Source organism: Lipotes vexillifer, unplaced genomic scaffold (genome assembly GCF_000442215.2).
Source record: "Lipotes vexillifer unplaced genomic scaffold, Lipotes_vexillifer_v1.1 scaffold554, whole genome shotgun sequence".
Taxonomy (NCBI): Eukaryota; Metazoa; Chordata; class Mammalia; order Artiodactyla; family Lipotidae; genus Lipotes; species Lipotes vexillifer.
Genome location: NW_006794635.1, coordinates 421647 through 442173, shown reverse-complemented (window position 1 = coordinate 442173; position 20527 = coordinate 421647). Strand labels below are relative to the sequence as shown.

At 38.3% G+C, this 20527-nt stretch overlaps 1 protein-coding gene across 2 annotated transcripts in view; it reads left to right on the top strand.

The window, feature by feature from the left end:
* Positions 1-20527, top strand: part of CFAP206 (cilia and flagella associated protein 206) — a 32637-nt gene that overhangs the window by 260 nt on the left and 11850 nt on the right. The window contains exons 2-8 of one of the 2 annotated variants that reach the window (XM_007467308.1): positions 2222-2305; positions 5343-5433; positions 7728-7916; positions 8711-8869; positions 9979-10187; positions 18346-18465; positions 19600-19798. In XM_007467308.1, coding sequence (XP_007467370.1) covers positions 2222-2305; positions 5343-5433; positions 7728-7916; positions 8711-8869; positions 9979-10187; positions 18346-18465; positions 19600-19798 — 1051 coding nt within the window. The remainder of the gene's footprint in view (positions 1-2221; positions 2306-5342; positions 5434-7727; positions 7917-8710; positions 8870-9978; positions 10188-18345; positions 18466-19599; positions 19799-20527) is intronic. The other variant, XM_007467309.1, reaches the window with a different exon arrangement.

Here is a 20527-nt window from a genome sequence, read left to right as displayed (position 1 = left end):
GCCATGGCCGCTGAGCCTGCGCGTCCGGAGCCTGTGCTCCGCAACGGGAGAGGCCACAACAGTGAGAGGCCCCCGGTCTGAAAAAAAAAAAAAAAAAAAAAAAAAATGTGTTTAAGCGGTGCCTGTTTTCCTCTTAAAATTCTGTGGTGTTTTCCTGTTATTCCGTTGAAAACATACTGAGACCGTTGGACAAGTTAGCCAAAAATATTTTTTTTAAGTCTATAAAGCATGTTAGTTCTCGATTTAGGAGACTGATTTAGAAGATCTTGGTAAGTTTTAGAAACATCAATAATGTTTTCCTATGTGGGAGTTTTTTTAAGATGTATTTTTGTTCACTGTTGTAAAAATTACTGATTGCCTTCATCTCAGAGAGGCAGCAGTGAGCGATGGCGTGAAGTGAGATCTTAATTCCCTGCCCAGGAGTTGAACCTGGGTAGCCTGGATGAAAACCAGGAATCCTAGCCACCAGACCAGCAAGGGCTAGAGGCTAGAAGCTATTTTACCCTGGCTCTTGCCCCCAGTGGAAAATGCATTACTTATGGAGGCAAAAACTGTAAAAACAGGTAGAATGTTTATTATTAGAGACACAGCACAACAACAAGTGGGAGAGCACACAGAGAAACAGTTTGTTTAGTTAAGACAGAAGCTAGGCAGGGACTTCCCTGGTGGGGCAGTGGTTAAGAATCCGCCTGCCAATGCAGGGGACACGGGTTTGAGCCCTGGTCCCAGAAGATGCCACATGCTGCGGAGCAGCTAAGCCTGTGTGCCACAACTACTGAGCCTGTGCTGTAGAGCCCACAAGCCACAACTACTGAGCCCATGTGCCGCAACTAGTGGAGCCCGTGTGCCTAGAGCCTGTGCCCTGCAACAAGAGAAGCCACTGCAATGAGAAGCCCACGCACCACAATGAAGAGTAGCCCCCACTTGCCGCACTAGAGAAAAGCCTGTGCGCAGCAACAAAGACCCAACGCAGCCAAAAATAAACAAATAAATAAATAAATTTATTAAAAAAGAAAAAAAGAAGCTAAGCAGAGATGCACATGTGGAGAGAAAGGGTGTGGGCGTCCTCCCTCATGAGGAGGAGTGCAGTAAACAGGCAATTAAATCATATATGTAGGTCAGTTCTTCCAGGTCTTTGCCTTCCTTCTGGCAATCGTCTTGTTTTTCCCTCCCTGGCTAATTTGTTTCAGGACCCTCTCCCTAGGTGCGCATGCACCTCTCAGCCAAGATGGGTCTCAATGCAAAGGCATCTGGGAGAAGCAAGACTCATTGTGGCCTGGCATTCCCCCCTTTTATATTTTATTATTTTTTTTTGCGGTACGCGGACCTCTCACTGCTGTGGCCTCTCCCGTTGTGGAGCAGAGCGGACGCGCATGCCCAGTGGCCATGGATCACAGGCCGAGCTGCTCCGCGGCATGTGGGATCTTCCCGGACCGGGGCATGAACCCGCATCCCCTGCATCGGCAGGCGAACTCTCAACCACTGCGCCACCAGGGAAGCCCTGTCCCCTGACTTTTGACCCCCCAAGGAGACTTTCTGCGCAAGCCTAGTGACTCCCTTGCCCCAAGGGTGGGGTGGGAGGGAAGCAGAGATCCCTTGATCCTTTACTCAAACAAGTTTGTGCCCCTCTTTGTTCTCGCCATGACTGTTATGTTAAGGCATCCCCAAGAGACAAAACTTGGCTATTTACCCTGTCCCTGTGGTAGCTTCCATTTCGGAGAGTAAATAGGAGACTGATTTCAAATGTTTAACCTGGAGACCATTTAACTCCTGTCTCAGGAAGTGCAAACAGGAGACTAGCTATAAGTGTCTGGCCTGAAGCCCACTTTTTGCTGCCCTATGAAATGTAAACAGGAGACTAGGGGTAAATGCCTAGCCTGGAGCCCATCTGTCTCCTGCCTCAGTCTCTCTACTCTTGCTTTTGTTTTAACAATACACAATAAAAAATACGATAAAAATATTCAGTTTCCCAATGTAAAATCTAGCCATTGCTTTCAACCTGTTTCTCCATGTCCTTTTTCTAACACCATGTTCAGGTTTGATTCTTATTGCTCCCTTTCTTCAGCCTCTAATGAAGGTGTGGATGAATTGGGTTATAAGAAAATCAGCTGAATAATCAACTGCTGGGTAGTCAAGAGGCCGTTATTTAAAAAATGGAAAATTGTTAAGCTAATTTTGTAGTAACATGAAATAAATTTAATGGACTCTTTCCTACTCTCAGGTGAAAGCTGTTGTCCTGGACCCAAGTAATGGCTTTAACATGGATAGAACTCTCAAGAAAGGTGATGTGCAGAAACTTGTAAAGGTGATTATCCAACAGTTCTCAAATTTGAATTATTACTTGCAATTCTAAATGTAGTATTTGTGTTGGTCAATATTGCCTTCAGTTCTGTGAAAGAAAACCCCACCAAATAGTGGTGCAAACAAATGAGAGGTTTATTTTTTCTCATAAAACGAAGTCTAGAGGTACATAGGCTATTTTTCCTGACTTCCCGGGTCACCATCATGCATGTGTTTTCACTCCAGGGTCACAAGATAGCTCTCCCACCTCTAGGCAGGCATAAGGTAAGAGGACAAAGGTCAAAATGTGTGTGCAATTGGGTCTGTCACTTTCTTTTTGGAAAATAACAGGCTTTCCCAGAATCCCTCCCGTCTGTTTGCATTTATTGACTAGAGTGATACTGCAAGTGAGCCTGGGATATTGATTTGTTTTTTCTTTCCTTTTTTAGCTGACCAAGTCTTTGCCTTAATCCAAACTGGGGCTTTGTTAGTAAGGAAGGAGGGGTATGGATACTGGCAGGTAGCAGTGTCTGCCACAGTATTTCAGAGACAGCTTGTTATTAATCTAATGTTACATTGAGAACATTATTAACTGACTTGTCATATACTGTAAAATTATAGTACTAAATTAAGATTCATATAATTATTGATTCAATGTAATTTGTGTTTTTCAATTCTAAGGGAAAAATTGAACCCAGAGCAAAGAATTCATCGTTAGAATCAAGTAGGTGTGCCTGAAAAGCAATTTTAAGAACTAAAGAGGGCAGGAACTTTAGACATTGTTAATTTTTTCATATATTTTAAGTTTGACTCACTGGGTTTAGATGCTTAAATATTTATTTTCTAGATATTCCTCAATGTATTTCCTAAAATTTCAACATTTATCTTTTTCTTCCTGGGCTTAATGATTTTAATTCCCTCCTTCACACAAAAGACTTGAAACAAGCCTTCCCAGACTTGTACGTGATATTTTCTGAGCTCAGACAGATGGCAGAGAAAATTTTCATCATCTCCATCTTCTCTCACAGCCAGCAGTTCACATAGTGGAGTGCAGGTCTGTCTGCAGATGCTAGAGGGTCAGGAAGAGCTTTGGAAGCTTGGAACTGGGGAATATGTCGTTACAATAACTGTGCAGAAGAGACTCCACGATTCTCTAAGGCAGCTGAGAGCTGGGTCTTTCTGTGCTGACTTTGAGAATGTGGTATAAGGCCTGTTTTTAGCGATAGGGGAAATGACTGATGGTTATTCAGAAATTTGATTGGACAGCTGTGGAGGAGAATCAAGGAGGGGCAGAAAATGTTTTTCTCCTTTTCATGGCTCAATAAGAGTTGTTTCTTTTTTTCCCCTCCAACTCAACTAAGTTGGAAAGAATCAAGCTCAATATACTTTTTCTTTAAATTTCTTTTTTTATTGAAGTATAGTTGATTTACAATGTTGTGTCAATCTCTACTGTACAGCAAAGTGACTCAGTTATACACTTATATACATTCTTTTTTATATTCTTTTCCATTATGGTTTATGCCAGGATATTGAATATAGTTCCCTGTGCTCAATATACTTTTAATATGACAGGTACATTAACTGTCAATTTATATAATAATTCAAGTGATAAAGATTGTTTTATTGTTTCTCAATTAAAAATCATGTTGATGAGCTAGTCTGTGCATTTGTAAAGTCTGTGCTTGGAACGGCACTTCTCCACCTGGCGGGGTCCAGGTGCATGGGTCTCCTAAAGATAATGTTCCGTCCTCACTGCTGCTTTCCCCTCTTCCTCCTCCCAGGAAAGGAGGGTTGGTGGCCTGGGAGTTGGGTTGAGGGTTGGTGTTGATGTGCCCCTCTGGGTGCAGACATAATATAAGTCTGACAGGTGAGATGGGGGAAGACTGGGCTTGGGGGGTGCAGAAGAGAGAAGAAAAGAAAAATTCAGGTTGATCCTCTATTCTAAAGGGGCAAAGCAGAGAAGGGATGAGCCATCTATGTTTGGGGAAAAACAGGAGAAAATGGACCAGAGGAAGAAATTTTGGAACAGAAGGTAGAGCCAGAGAAAGTCTGTGAGCAGGGGACGTAGCCACAGCAGCTTTTTATAAAATGCACATGACCTCCATCATCAGCAAAAAAGAGTGTTAAGGCTCAGATAACCAGTAATGAGGGGACTTCCCTGGTGGCGCAGTGGTTAAGAACCCTCCTGCCAATGCAGGGGACACGGGTTCAAGCCCTGGTCCGGGAAGATCCCACATGCCGCGGAGCAAATAAGTCCGTGCGCCACCACTACTGAGCCTGCGCTCTAAAGCCTGTGAGCCACAACTACTGAGCCCATGTGCCACAACTACTGAAGCTCATGTGCCACAACTACTGAAGCCCACAGGCCTAGAGCCTGTGCTCCGCAAGAGAAGCCACTGCAACGAGAAGCCTTATCACCAGAAGTAAGAGTAGCCCCCGTGAGCCACAACTCCTGAGCCCGTGTGCCACAACTACTGAAGCTCATGTGCCACAACTACTGAAGCCCACACGCCTAGAGCCTGTGCTCCGCAACAAGAGAAGCCACTGCAACGAGAAGCCTTATCACCAGAAGTAAGAGTAGCCCCCGCTCGCCACAACTAGAGAAAGCCCACGTGCAGCAACGAAGACCAAATGCAGCCAAAAATAAATAAAACAAACAATAAACAAAAACAAAAACAAAAAAACAAAACAGTAATAAGGGACTCAGGAAGAGCTGTAGACAGGAGCATAAGCGTCATGGCACATTCACCCACATTCAGGCTGCAGAGACTAAGCAAAAGGTCAAGTTCCTTGCCTCCAACTAGACTATTAGTCACTTGGGTATGGTAATATTGGTTAACTCAGGGGGAGTAGCTTATTACTTAATAAATGTTGTTGGTTAAGTAAACTATACAGCGTAAAGTCCTCAATGAGAAAAAACGTAATAAAAATGGTCATTGGTAGATAAATATCAGAAATAATGGCTTTGATGTTGCTCTTTGATTTTGAGAATAACTTTGGAAAATACTTCTGATTGTCTCAGAAAATATCACTGGAAGCATGTATGTGATTTTCTTTTTTAGCTTTGCGTGACTCGGCTATTGGACAGTAAAAATCCTTCCCTGGACACCATTAAGATGCAAGTCTATTTTGATATGAATTATACAAGTCGAGGTAACATATATCTACCGATTTTGATACCCTTTTAAAGAAGATTCATATTGTATTTCAGCTAATAAGGGTGTTGACTTAAAAAACGTTCACAACCTAAAAGTTGATTGTTATGTATTATTCAGCGGGAAATTTTAGGACTTCAAGCCGGGAGACAGCATCTCAACTAACCCTGAGCGAACTGCTCTGAGGAGGGAAGCAGGGGAGTCAGGTTATATAGAAGTTTTGCAACAAAGGGCAGATAGTCTGAACGTCAAAAGAGTATTGTTAATTAAAGGAAACTGATATACCAAATTAAGGAAATTAGGGCTTTTCTTTGTATGAGAAGATGCAAGAGTCTGGGCTCACTGATATGGACCTCAGCTATCTGGAGCCAGTATCATGTGTTTTCACATCCTGAGTTTCCTCAGGGCTCACCGTAGGGAGTGGCTGCAGTCTGATGGCTGCTAGGCGGCAGGTATTCTTTCCTTCCAGAGTTCCCTCAGGGCTCACCGGCTCACACTGGAGGGCTGCAAGTGCTGATGACTGTGAAATCCTTTGTTTACTGAGATGGCAGGCAATATTCCATTTCTCAAGGGCTTCATTTGGTTGACCAAGAACAATTTAACTTTTTCGTTTATCTTTTGAAATTTTTTCCAACTTTGAAGAATGTAATAATGTTGGAGATGCTAAATGAGAAGAACACCAGTGGCCTTTGTGAGTGTCAAAAGTTTCCAAGTCTATTGTGTTTTGACTATTATACCACTAATACATAATAACTTAAAGCAACCAGCTCACTGAAGTTAAAATTTTTTAATTTGCTGATTTTATTTTTCCTGGTTTATATTATTATCGCATAATGCTTACCTAAATTATGTAACTTACCCAAAAATGAAGTGACTGATGGGAAATTTAAGCTTAGAACATATTTCCTTATGTAAATAGTTTCTTACATACATCAAAAATAAACTGGAAACAAGAGAAAAAAGGAAAGGAAATTTCTCTATAGACTACACTGCCTCTGCCCCACTGTAATTCAATCATTATTAACCATTTGGTGATTTTTGTTGTCTTTTTTTCCCTCTCTGTATTAACCTTTCAGTTATGCTACATGTGTAAAATCATATATCTTGCTTTTTTGATCAGTAATAATATTTTAGAACGATAAATAATAGTGGAATTGATGATGTAATTTAGATTTTTCTTAATTTCAAAGTTTGAGTTGTTTTTGTGGTAAGATTATAGCTATGAACTGGGCATGGTTGATATGTTAATTATTGCCCTTGTTATAGGGTGTCTTATTGACTTAGCTGCAAGAATTATAGTGCTGGTAAACTGTGGCTCCTTCCATGATTAAGCCTAAACCTCACTGTATTACAGGAGGAAGGGAGAGGGGTACCATTCTTGATGGAACATCATATCACAGTAATGATATTCAAAGGAAATTTATCTAGAACTAAAATAGAAATACACATAATTGAAGAGGAATATTTATACTACCTATATGGATATTTATATTACATACATTACATACATACATTTATTACATTACTGTTTACATACAGTATACTACACCTACTTACCTAGAGAATATAGATAGTACAATATTTATACTGTATGTGTTTATAATATATATTATAAATTGTCTTGTGTACTTTCCGCTTAAGTAGGAGGTTTTAGCCCCATCTGCTATTACGTTTGGATTGTCTGTTTAAAGGCTTACGTGTTTTGATAAAGCATACCATTTAAATCGCGGTAGTAAATCTTTCCCACTAGATTTTTGTCTTGAGGTTACTTGCTGGCCACTGTTTCTTTTTGCTTACTACATCTTACGAAAATACTTGTTTTCATGCAGTAGAATTGCCGTACCAAGCCATTTTTCCTCTGGTCCTATTTTCTTGTTTAAAAATTTTTATTTATTTATTTATTATTATTATTTTGGCTGTGTTGGGTCTTCGTTGCTGCACGCAGGCTTTCTCTAGTTGCAGCGAGCGGGGGCTGCCCTTCCTTGTGGTGCATGGGCTTCTCATGGCCGTGGCTTCTCTTGTTGTGGAGCATGGGCTTCAGTAGCTGTGGTATGTGGGCTCAGTAGTTGTGACTCGTGGGCTCTAGAGTGCAGGCTCAGTAGTTGTGGTGCACGGGCTTAGTTGCTCCGCGGTATGTGGAATCTTCCTGGACCAGGGCTCGAACCTGTGTCCCCTGCATTAGCAGGCGGATTCTTAACCACTGCGCCACCAGGGAAGCCCCTGGTCCTATTTTCTTATATGAGAAGAATTCTAAGTATCAATATACGGAACATTGTCCTTTGCCAATTTTAGAGGAATTTCTCGAAGAACATCACCGGGTCGTAGAGTCTAGATTAATCTCTGTTAGCAGAGAAATTACAGATAGTCGAGCATGTATTCGAGAAGAGCTGGAAAGCCTCTACCGCAAGATCGTCAGCTACGTGTTACTGCGCTCTGGGCTGGGGTCCCCAACAGACATCAAGATTGTCAGAGAGGCAACAGGTAAAAAATATACACCATTTCCATTCCATCCATGAACATACATGAACATAGTATCTTATAAAATATGTTGAATTATAAGTATTGAAGATGGAAGTTTTCTTCTTTTATCTGAAAAAAAATTAGCACAAATAAGAGGTTAAAACTTAACCCAGATTTTTCTTACACAGTGTATCAACACTAACACTCAAGTAGCACTTTTGGGAAATGAATATTGTTAATCTTCTTAGAGCTGTATGTACCTAGGGGCCTATTACAGTGTTTCACTACAGAAACATTGGCAGTATGATTAACCAGGCTGATTGGGGAACGGGGACTGCTGGGAGAGATTTCCTACTGATGAAAGGCGTTGAGTCTGTCACCTAGGATGGATGATGGGAAATGGCACTGTTTTATCCTCAGGAAATACTTGCCCACTTTCGTACTTTAAGATAAGGAATAGGCAATATCTCTAATCTTCCCACGGCTTTCTTCCATAATTAGTTTAAAGCATCATTTTTTTCTACTCAGAGCCCTAATTAGAAAGCTTGTTTTAATGCCCATTGCCAAAAAATTACTGATGGATGCTTAATTATGAAAATAGACGTGAGGCAATGGCATTATTTTCAGTAGCTCAGCTTTCTTGATAAATGCTAAATTTTGCCATGTATTCTGGAAGCAGGTATCAGACATTTAAAGAATCATCTAAGTAACTCTATAAAGACAAAGCCCCTTAACTTTCTGCTGAAAGGAACTTGTTTTTTACGTTCTGATATCTTTACTTACCATTTTGTTGTCTTTATTGTGGTCTGTTTTAGCTGCCCTACAGAGTGTTTTTCCTCAGGCTGAGCTTGGGACGTTTCTAACTCTTTCTAAGAAGGACAGAGAACGCCAGCTGAAAGAGCTCACCATGATTGTTACTGGAATTCGTTTATTTAACCGAGACTGTGGAAAGGGAGGAGAAGGCATTGATGACTGTAGGTATATCATTAAGTTAATTCTATAGGTTAGGTAAGTTTAAAATTTAATGGGAACAGAGGAGAATAATTCACAGTACACCACTGGCATTCTTAGATTTAAGGTTTGCAGTTTTGACCCTACCTGAGGTACAGCTACTGTTCATAATGTATAGTAATTTTTCATTTTATTGGGGTAAGACCTTAAATTTTATGTACCATGAAGCTGGTATGGGAGCATGAATCAGTAAAAGGATTAAGAGGGGCTTCTGGAGGCCAGCCTCCCCAGTTCAGTGGGGCTTTGTATTCTTTACTCCAAGTCAAATAACCAAAAGGGAATAAAATTCAGTGATTTAAAAAGTAAAAATCACCCTGAAAAGCAAACCATTGTTGATGTGGTTAATGGAATGAAATAGTCCAAGAGGAGATATCTGCAAGTCTGTAAATTCAGGAGCCTCTACTATGCTGTTATATACTTAATGCATTCATTATCTGTAAGTTTGAAAGTACTCAAACTTTTTTGAGTACTCAAAAAAAGTACTCAAACTTTTTTGAAATATTTGCTCAAAGACCTACCAGTAGAAGTAACTTCCTTATGCATTTGGTACACCCGTAGGCCCACTGAGAAGGTATTAGTGTCTTTTTACCAGATCACTGATCTAGTACAATAAGGTAATTTTTTTTGCAATTTAAAAACTCTTCTAAAAAGTCAATGCCCATTCTTCATAAAGTTTCCTGTCTTGCTAGACAATTCTGTTATTTTTCAGTATCCCAGTGAGTTTCTTAAGTGGTACACTTTTATTTTCTTTTTTACCAGTAGTAAAGAAGATACACAGAAGGAGAGATACAGGGGCTTTTCTAGAGGCACATAGTTAATACAGCACATAACACTAACGCCTGTCTATTCTTTAACATCTTCTATATTTTTGTAGCAATAGCTGATCTGCTTTAACTTTTGGTTATTATTCTGGCAATGTCTTCTTTTTTTTTGAATATGCCTCCTCATTGTTAATTTGGTTGAGGAAAAAAACTAACTCAACCTAATGTTTAAATATGACCACTTTCTAGGCTTTTTCTTCTGAATCTTTTTAGATTGCCTCATGTCTCTGTTATTATACCTCTCAAACCAGTGCCAGCTATTCTACAGGAAACAATCCCAGCCACCACTCAGCATGTTGATTCCCAACTTGAGGTGGTCCAGGACCAGGCATACCGCTACACAGCCATCCTCGAGAAAGTAGCAAAGAACCCACTCTTGAGTCAAGAACTTCAGCCCTATATGTTAAAAGAAGCACTATATAACGTGCGACAATATGAGTTCTTCCTTCAGATCATTTTGGTGAGTTAATGTCATAAGAGCTGGTCTTTCCCACAGAATTCAGCCTCTTTGTATATATATTCTTTGCTTTGAATTAAATATTTAGTTTAATTTTTAAAAAACCCACTGGTTAGACAAAGATTTTTTTTTAAGTAGAGTTGATTTACAATATTGTGTTAATTTCTGCTGTACAGCAAAGTGAGATATACACACACACACACACACACACACAACACACACATTCTTTTTTTGTATTCTTTTCTATTATGATGTATCATAGGATATTGAATATAGTTCCCTGTGCTATACAGTAGGACCTTGTTGTTTATTGCCACCTCTTTATATATTATGGGGTGAAAACAAAAGATAGAACCAGGTCGTTGATAAAGAAGGCAACCTTAATAACTGCTCAGTGTATATCGCATCTGTAGGATCAAGAACTAAAATAGAAATGGGAAAGTTGGGTGTTGATATTAATGAAGATGTGTTGGCAGGAATGGATTTTTGGTAGTTGATTCTCTTTGTTCCTTGGTAATATGATTGTTGCATGGTTGCCGTAGTTAAGCAGGTATGTGTGTATATATATATATATATATATATATAATGCAGTTCCCCACTCCCAGGAGCCAACCACTGTGACCAGTTTCCTGTACATCCTGCCAGAAGCATTCTATAGTGTATATATATATATATATATATATATATATATATATATACAAGCAATGCTGCATTGTTTGCTTTCATTCAGAGCAAGTGTCTAACATATAGTTTGGCAGGTTGTTGGCACTCAAATAACTTTTATGTAATTATTTGTTCTAATTGTAAAAATTGGTAGAAAAGATTTTTATTTCTGGTGTTTTTAGATCTAATGAACAAGCCAAACACTATCCCCAGAGAGCTGGAAAATATGAAGTAGTGATTTTAAACTTCTTTTTAAAGCAGCAGAGCCATTTCAGATGGAACCTTATTCAAAATCCTAAAAATAAAAAGCAAGTATCTAGATGACAGGATTGGAGGACCTTTTCACCAAGGAGTATCCCCAAGCCACCCTAAGATTCCAGGGAACACAGTTTGTTAACTATGTCATGGCAGCAAGCTATGTTTCCACCAGTTACTGTTTTATTCCCCTAGCTGTGTTGAGGTATAATTGACAAAGTTGTAGGATATTTAAAGTGTACAGTGTGATGATCTGATATACATACATATTGTGAAAGTATTCTCCCACTGAATTACTTAGCACATCCATCCCCCTGGTCACTGTTTACCTTCACACAGCCTCTATTTTCCAAACACCATAAGACCGCAGGATCAGTGGAACTGTCTTTTGTACAAGTGAATACTAATGTCTTGAGGGATAGAAGAACAAGCTGTATTCTGCCCCCTCTTCATTTTCACTAGTATCTTAATGACTCACTACCACTTTTGGCTGCACTCAATCTGTCTTCTCTCCTTACCTCCGCTACAGAGAATAGAAAGATCGCATCCAGAAGACATGACTGCATTGCAAGAAACTAGGAGTGGTCCTCACAGCTGACCTACTATCTAATTGCCTTCAGAAGGGAGGACTCTAAATCAACCATTTGAAACCAAATCATTCTTTAGGGTACATGTTCCCCTAACACTGACTTGTGGCTAGCAGCCTTATGTAACTAGTAAGAGGATTTCACGGTCAGTTTATTTTGAGTGCGTACAGGTCCACAGGAGCAGAGTCTCACATTTACTTTTGTCATTTATGCCCAGAAGGGATATTATAAGAAAGAACTTTGGGAAACTGTCACACATACTGTAAGGATGTTGTAGAGGACATTGTTCATTATATAGTGTTTTCTCACAGCTTTCGCTCATGAAACATATTCAGCCAACTAACTGACAGTCTTATATTCTCATTGGAGTTCTTACTCTCAGAGCTAGAGGGACGGTTAATAGAGTGTAGAAGTGATAAGTGTGGGTCCTGCAGCCAGACTGCATGGGTTCTAATCCCGACTTTGCCACTTACGAAATCTGTGTCCTTGACCAAGTTGCTTGACCTCTCTGTGCCTTAGTTCCCACGTTTGTAAAAAGGGGTCATTGATAGTCTCCACTAGGTAAATAAGGTAGAACAGTGCTTGCAGACAGTGAGAGCTCAGTAAACGGATGATGATGATGATGATGATGATGATGATGACGACGACGACGACGACGACAACGACTGTTTATTACCATCATCATCATTGGGGCATTAGCAGAACAGCTCTGATCTCATCTCAGTAGGGGCACAAGCTGAAGACCTCTTACTTTTCTAGACAATATCTCATTTCCAAGCCCTCTGTTGCTCGTGTTATTAGAAAGTTCATATTCTGACCTTAACACTCTTTATGACTGTCTCATACTCCTTTCAGTCAGGGTCAGGACGAGTTTTCTTAACCTTCTGACTTTTTGCTGGTTAATCAGTGTTTCTTTTTGTTGTTGTTGTTTTTATTGAGATATACTTGATTTACAATGTTGTATTAGTTTCAGGTGTACGACGTAGTCACTCAAAATTTTATAGATTATACTTCATTTATAGTTATTATAGAATATTGTCTACTTTCCCTGTGCTGTACAATATATCCTTGTAGTTTATTTATTTTATACATAGTAGTTTGTACCTCTTAATCTCCTACCCCTATCATGCCCTTCCCCCCTCCCCTCTTTCCAATGATAACCACTCATTTTTTCTCTATATCTGTGAGTCTGCTTCTTTTTTTAATATTCACTAGTTTGTTTTATTTTGTAGATTCCGCATATAAGTGGTAACATACAGTACTTGTCTTTCTCTGTCTGACTTATTTCACTAAGCATCCATGCTGTTGCAGATGGCAAAATTTCATTCTTTTTTATGACTGACAAGGATATGATAGTTTTTAGCTATCCAACCTCCCCCATCAATCTACCTTAGTTACAGTTAAGGTTAATTGTTACAGAATGGATACAGTTTAATCAGTATTATCAATAGGTTATAAAATACGTCAGTTTATGTCTAGCTGAAACCTTTTCCTGGGTATGAAATCTATGAATACTCTTTTTTAAAGTCACATTATTTGAACAGATATTAATATGCTTTTTGGAAGTATTGATGCCAAATTTTTCTTTTGCCAATGCTACATTCAGTTTATGTAGACATTTGAAAACTCCAGTTATAGTTTGGGTAAGATAGTGAGTTATTGTTTTTTGATCAGGACTTGATCTGCTGCAGTGAACAAATCAAATACTCTGGAAGAGAAAAGGAAGGGGTGATTGCAGTCTTGTTGACTGTCTTAGCTGAGAGAACAGAATTCCATCCTCTGTGGGCTTTTGAAGAGCAGGGCAGTCACCATAGAGAGAAAACCACTTATTGTTATCGTGCAAGTAAATGTCACATGACACACAACGTGTCTTAAAATATGTAAGTCAAGACTTTCGTACACTTCCTCCCCCCAAACTCTGTCTGCAGGGCCCTTTCGTAGCATAGATTATACAGGACTTCTTCATTTTTCTGATAATGCAGGTAAGATACCAGTTAGGTGGAATTTGTGCTTGTTTTAGACTTGTTGAAAAATGTCCATGGAAGAAAGTATGAAAAACTTATAAATTAAAAAGTGAGGGAGAGGAAGAAGAATGCTAGGTTCACATGCTTTCTCCAAGCATTTTTTGGACTGCATTATGATAAGAAAGTTGAAGCGACTTGATTCTTATTTTTTTTCTCCAACAATCTCATTAGAAATATCTGTGTTAGGATGCTGTCAAGTTCGTGGTGGCAGATACAGGCTTTTCAAGATGTGAATTTTATCATTGGTAACAAAAACTATCGTTTTCCCGAAGTGACAGACTCATTGCATTCGCTCTCAAGAAAATATCTTCCAGTAGCTAAGGCTCAAAAACCATAGTTTGTCTGCCAGTTGTTCTTTCAAGTAAAAATGCTGTTTACTGGAGGGGAAAAAAGGCTATTTCAGCTTGCAATCCAATCATGTAAGAGAACTATGTGTTTTAATATGCAGTAGAAGTGTTTTATATATACTTTTCTGTTTGATCACACTGATTATTAAAAAGCTGTGCACTTAAAGGTCAAAATTCAGTCAAATTAATACATTTTACTGCATCATCAAGGATAGTGCTAGGTGAAACTAGCTTTTTTATTGAGATACAATTGACATGTAAGATTATATTAGTTTCAGATGTATAGCATAATGATTCCATATATGTATATATTACAAAATGATGGCCACAGTAAATCTAGTTAAATTCTTTGCCGCATATCGTTACATTTTTTTTCCTTGTGATGAGAACTGTTAAGGTCTACTCTCTTACCAACTTTCAATTGTACAATACAGTATTGTTAACCAGTGATAGTCACCATGCTGTACATTACATCCCCACGACTTATGTATCTTATAAGTGGAAGTTTGTAACTTTTGACCACCTTCACCCATTTTGCCCACTCCCATCCCCCTCCCCTACCTGTGGCAACTACCAATCTGTTCTCTGTATCTATGAGCTCAGTTATTTTTGTTGTTGTTTTTTAAAAATATTTATTTATTTATTTTATTTTTGGCTGTGTTGGGTCTTCGTTTCTGTGCGAGGGCTTTCTCTAGTTGCGGCGAGCGGGGGCCACTCTTCATCGCGGTGCGTGGGCCTCTCACTGTCGCGGCCTCTCTTGTTGCGGAGCACAGGCTCCAGACGCACAGGCTCAGTAGTTGTGACGCACGGGCTTAGTTGCTCCGCGGCATGTGGGATCTTCCCAGACCAGGGCCCGAACCCGTGTCCCTGCATTGGCAGGAAGATTCTCAACCACTGCGCCACCAGGGAAGCCTTATGAGCTCAGTTTTTTTTTTTTTTTTAAAAGTTTCCACGTATAGCAGTAAGGTCCTGTTGTGTATAGCACAGGGAATTATATTCAATACCTTGTAATAACCTATATTGGAAAAGAACCTGAAAAACTTTTGCATGTATGACTGAATCACTTTGCTATACCTCAGAAACTAACACAACATTGTAAATCAACTGTACTTCAATTTAAAAGAAAGATTCCAGGGACTTCCCTGGTGGCCCAGTGGTAAAGAATCCGCCTTGCAATGCAGGGGACACGGGTTCGATCCCTGGTCAGGGGACTAAGATCCCACATGCCACGGAGCAACTGAAGCCCCCATGCCACAAGTACTGAGCCTGTGTGCCTTGACTAGAGAGCCCGTGTGCCACAAACGACAGAGCCCACGCGCCCTGGAGCCCGCACACCACAACTATAGAGCCCACCCGCCCGGCCTGTGTGCCACAACTAGAGAAGAGAAAACCCGCACGCCACAATTAGAGAGAAGAGAGAAGCCTGCACGCCACAACAAAAGATCCCACGTGCCTCAGCGAAGACCCCACGTGCCGCAACTAAGACCTGATGCAGCCAAAAATAAATAAATAAATAAATAATAAATCTTTAAAAAAAGAATAAAAATTTTAAAAAAGGTTCCACATATAAGTGAGATCATATGATATTTGTCTTTGTCTGACTTACTTCACTTAGTAAAATTCCCTCAAGTTTCACTTTTGTTGCTGCAAATGGCAGGACTCCTTGTAAATAATGCTGCAGTGAACATGGGGGCACATATATCTTCTTGAGTTAGTGTTTTTGTTTCCTTCAGACAAATTCCCAGAAATGGAATTGTTGGGTGATGCGGTGGTTCTATTTTTAATTTTTTAAGGAACCTCCCTACTTTTTCCATAGCGGCTGCAGCAGTTACATTCCCACCAACAATGCATGTGTGTTTGTTCCCTTTTTAATCCCCACATCTTTGCCAATGCCTGTTATTTCTTGTCATTTTGATAGCCATTCTGTCAGAGGCGAAGTGATATCTCATTGTGGTTTTGATTTTCATTTTCCTGATGATTAGAGATGTTGAGCAATTTTTTGTGTACCTGTTGGCCTTCTGTATGTCTTCTTTGGAAAAATGTCCATTCAGATCCTCTGCCTGTTTTTAAATTGTATTGTTTGTTTGTTTTTGATATTGAGTTGTGTTAATTCTTTATATATTTTGGATATTAACTCCTTATCAGATACATGATTTGCTAATATTTTCTCCCATTCCATTGGTTGCCTTTTCATTTTGTTGATGGTTTCCTTTGCTGTGCAGAAGCTTTCCAGTTTGATATAGTTCTATTTGTCGATTTTTGCTTTTGTAGCCTTTGTTTCTGGTGTCAAATAAAAAAAAAAAAAACTGTCACCAAGACTGAGGTCAAGACCTTACTGCCTCTGCTTTCTTTGAGGAGGTTTATGGTTTCAGGTCTTATGTTCAAGTCCTTAATCCACTTTGAATTGATTTTTGTGTGTGGCATAAAATAGTGGTGCAGTTTCATTCTTTGCATGTGGCTGTCCAGTTTTTCCAACACCATTTGTTGAAGAGACTATCCTTTCCCCATTGTGTATTCTTGGCTCCTTTGTGGTAAATTATTGACTATATATGTGTGGGTTTATTTCTGGGCAGTGTATTCTGTTTCATGGATCTATGTGTCTGTTTTGATGCCAATACCGTACTGTTTTGATTACTGTGATTTTGTAGTATAATTTGCAATCAGTAAGCATGATGCCTTCAGCTTTGTTCTTCTTTCTCAAGAAGCTTTGGCTATTCAAGGTTTTTGGTGGTTTGTACAAATTTTAGGATTGTTTGTTATATATCTTTGAAAAATGCCACTGGAATTTTGATATGGGTTGCTTTGGGTAGTATGGTTATATTAACAATATTAATTTTTCTGATCCCTGAGCAGGGAATATCTTTCCCTTTATTTATGAGGATTCACTTTTCAACTAAAAATTCTACATGGTTGTGAACAAGTTCTTTTTGGTAAAATGTAAACAGGGTGATTGTTCTAGGGCACTATCAGGAAAAATCAAGAAGTTCTGTGTGCCTAATCTGTGAATGGAGCCTGCAAGCATAGCTTAGGGGAGTAGGTCTGGAGTATCTTTACTTACAGTTTTTAAAGAAGTGTTATGTATTGGATGTAACTTTTACTTTGGAGAACATATGCAGAATTATTTCTGTTTCTTGTTGATTGTGTACAAATCTAAAGACTTTAAGGGCACTGCATTTTCATATTTGATTCCTAAAAGAAAACTAGCAATCAAGGGGAAAAACTCTGAGGGGTAGAGAAGAGACTTATTAGATAGGATAAACAATATGTAAATTATTATTATAAATTTTATTTTAAATAAATAATGGGAGAATGAGGCAAGAGGAGGGGAGATGCTTAAAGAGTAGTATGGGTAAAATTGAAACAGGATGCACATTACATCGTGAATAAAAAAATTCATTAGTTGAAATACGATGATGATATTTGATATTTCTTATGAAGTAATAATTTTTTGTAATTTAAAAATAGTCTAGTAAAACATATAGTTAGGCTACAGATATCTGAGAATTCAAATGCAGTTTTTTCTCTTCACGTAATTGTTACTCTTTAACACTGTGCTAATAACCCCATACCACTGCCATTTCTGGTCACATCTTAGGATAAGAGCCCTGGGCTCAGACGATCTGGTGTAGAACCATGATTCTACCCCTCATTAGCTGTGTATCCTTGGGCAATTTACTTACCTTTCTGTACCTTGGTTTTCTTATTTGTACTTACCTCTTTTTGTACTTACAAGTATTTAGTATGGTACTTAGCACATAATAAGAATAAATGTTAGTAATTATTTTAGATTCAGCATTTAGCACCTTATTTTCAGATTGCTATGGTTGTATGAGAAATATATTGTTTTTCTTTCAGTGCTGTGGTTTTTAACGTTTTCTGCATTCTTGAAAGCAATTTTTAAAAATCTGGGTATCAAAATAGTTTTCAAAGGAATACCTTATTAATTTTATCTTTGAGGAATGGGAAAATAACAGTTCTAGAAAACTGTGTTAGAGGATCCACTGCTCGGGAATGCAATTATTCTGAATATCGAAGAATACCTGTATACATTTGAGAAAAATTATAGCCATTGTATTTCAAAAGATTCATCCATTCAACAAATGTTTCTGGAGCACCATCCCCATGCCAGTTCTGTTCTTGGTGTTGGGGATACCATGGAGAGCAGAATCCTTGCTCTTACTGAGCTTACTTCCAGGAGATGTGGGGAGCAGGTAGGGCTTAAAACATACATAATGTTTGTAGTAAAATTATAAAAATATGAATGCCAATTATGTTTTCTTCGCAGTCGGATATAATTACTTGTGCTCAAGAAGTGGAAATGATGATAAAGCAGTTAGGAGCCCAACTGGAACAATTAAAATTTACTGTAAAATCAAAGACGGCTGTCCCAACATCACAAGTCTTTGTAAGCATTTGTCATCCACTTTGACCTTGTTTTAAGGTGAATGTATTTTTAAGTCCTATAAAGTTGGATCAGAAGTAATTTTAATTTTATTTAATTACTAAAAATATAATATTAGCTTTATATGAGGTGATCCTGTTGTTTTTCGTTATTTTGTAGTAATAATCATATAACCAGGATGTTATAAGTTGGATGAGAGGATTCCCTTGGTAGGCCATTGCTACTCAACAGAGTGCAGATATATATTACAATAACCATAATATCAGTATTGTCTGTGGCAACAAAAATAATCCATAGTGCAGTGTTGAAAACGTTTCTACAGTAGCTGGTTAAGAAATTGCCTTCAGCACAGAGGTGATGTAACTTGTGACCTTTCTGAAAAGACAGATAAAATCACTTTGTTTACCAGGCCTGCACTTATTCTGACTTTCTGATTATCTGTACCACCCTATGGGCAAATCTGGGAGCCCCAAAGAAGTACAAGATGTACATGCAGTATTTTATAGAGCATTTTGAGTCTCTGATCATTTTCTGTAATCATTCCCAACATTTGACTTTAAAAACCTGGAAACAAAAGGCTAAGTTGTTTCACTTATAAGTAGGGCCAGGGCCTGATTAATTTTTTATTTGTTGTATAAGTCAGTGACCTTTAATATGAATAAAAAATACTTTATGTCACTGACACAAAATCTTTAACTTATAAGCTCAAAAGAAATGGCCCAAGATGTATCCCTAGACTTTCCAAGTTCTTTTGAATTGTAACTGAGCCAGATCAATCTAATTACAATGAGTCATATTTAGCTTTTTTAAAAAAAAGAAGCTGTTTTCCCCTAGACCTTTTGAGGTGAAGCGTCCATGAATGTTTTTTAGGTGATCATGTGTATTTGGCTTTTTTGAGTAAACTAACTTACTGGCAATCATACCAAAATAAACTGCTTTGATATACAAGTTTATTTTCTCATGATTTATGAGTCCAATTTCTACTGAGATTCTGTCGTCTAATTTCATGAGACTTTTACTTGTCTTACGGGAGAATTAATCTCTTTACAAGCAAAAATTTGTACTTATTTTTAAGAGTAGAGTGATTTGTAATTTTATTAAACAGTGACATTTTGAAATTTTTTGTCTCTTCCTCAGCCCATCTTCATTGCCCTTTCCAATCTGTGGACTAGCTTTCAGGATGAAATTGTTTTGATTAGCATCCTCAGTAATTTAACTACTCATCTTGAGCCATTTCTGGGGACTCATGAACTGTTCTTTCCTGAGAAAGTGATGCAAGCTCTTCTTGATGGAGTGACTGTGAAAACTGATGTGTGTAGGATGAAAGAGCACATTGGTAACAGAAATCATACATTATTTCCTCTTCCTCTTAAAATTACCTCTAGTATAAACTCACTCTTTTGTTTTAAAATTTTCAGGTGTATCTTTCTGATAAAGTTTTGAATATCTTTCTTGATTGTAAGACTGCTAATGTTCATTATAGAAAATATGGAAAACAGAAAATGTATAAACTGAAGGGTCTGCTATCCAGCAATAACCATTCCTAGTGTTATTGTTTTGGTTAACAATGATTTCCTGTGCTTATAGGTTTCTATTGTAGTCTTAGTGATTTTATTATTGGTTTGTAGTAGAAAAGGGTATTAATCCTTGCTATATTTGTTGCAAATGAAGCTCCATTTCTTTGGAATGCTATTTGCCATATATGTACCCCAGATTCAGGTTGAAATTTATAAATCAATAAATGTTATCCCTATAAAATTGAGCTTATTTAGGCCCTTTAAGAGATGCATTGATTCTTATAGAAAGACTGTCTTTATCAATAAACTTCCTTTTACTTGTTTAGTCCCTGCTGTCTTATTAAAGATAACTCAAAATTCATGAGAAATGTCAAAATAGAGTCTGGGATTTGAATTGTTGCCTAAAAAGAAAGTTTATCCAGAAAGTGAAATTAAATCATTGACTCTCCAAATTTCCTTTTCACATTCTGTTTTAGTAAAAGCAAAAAATAACATAGTGGCAGGGTAGGAATAAAGACGCAGATGTAGAGAACGGACTTGAGGACATG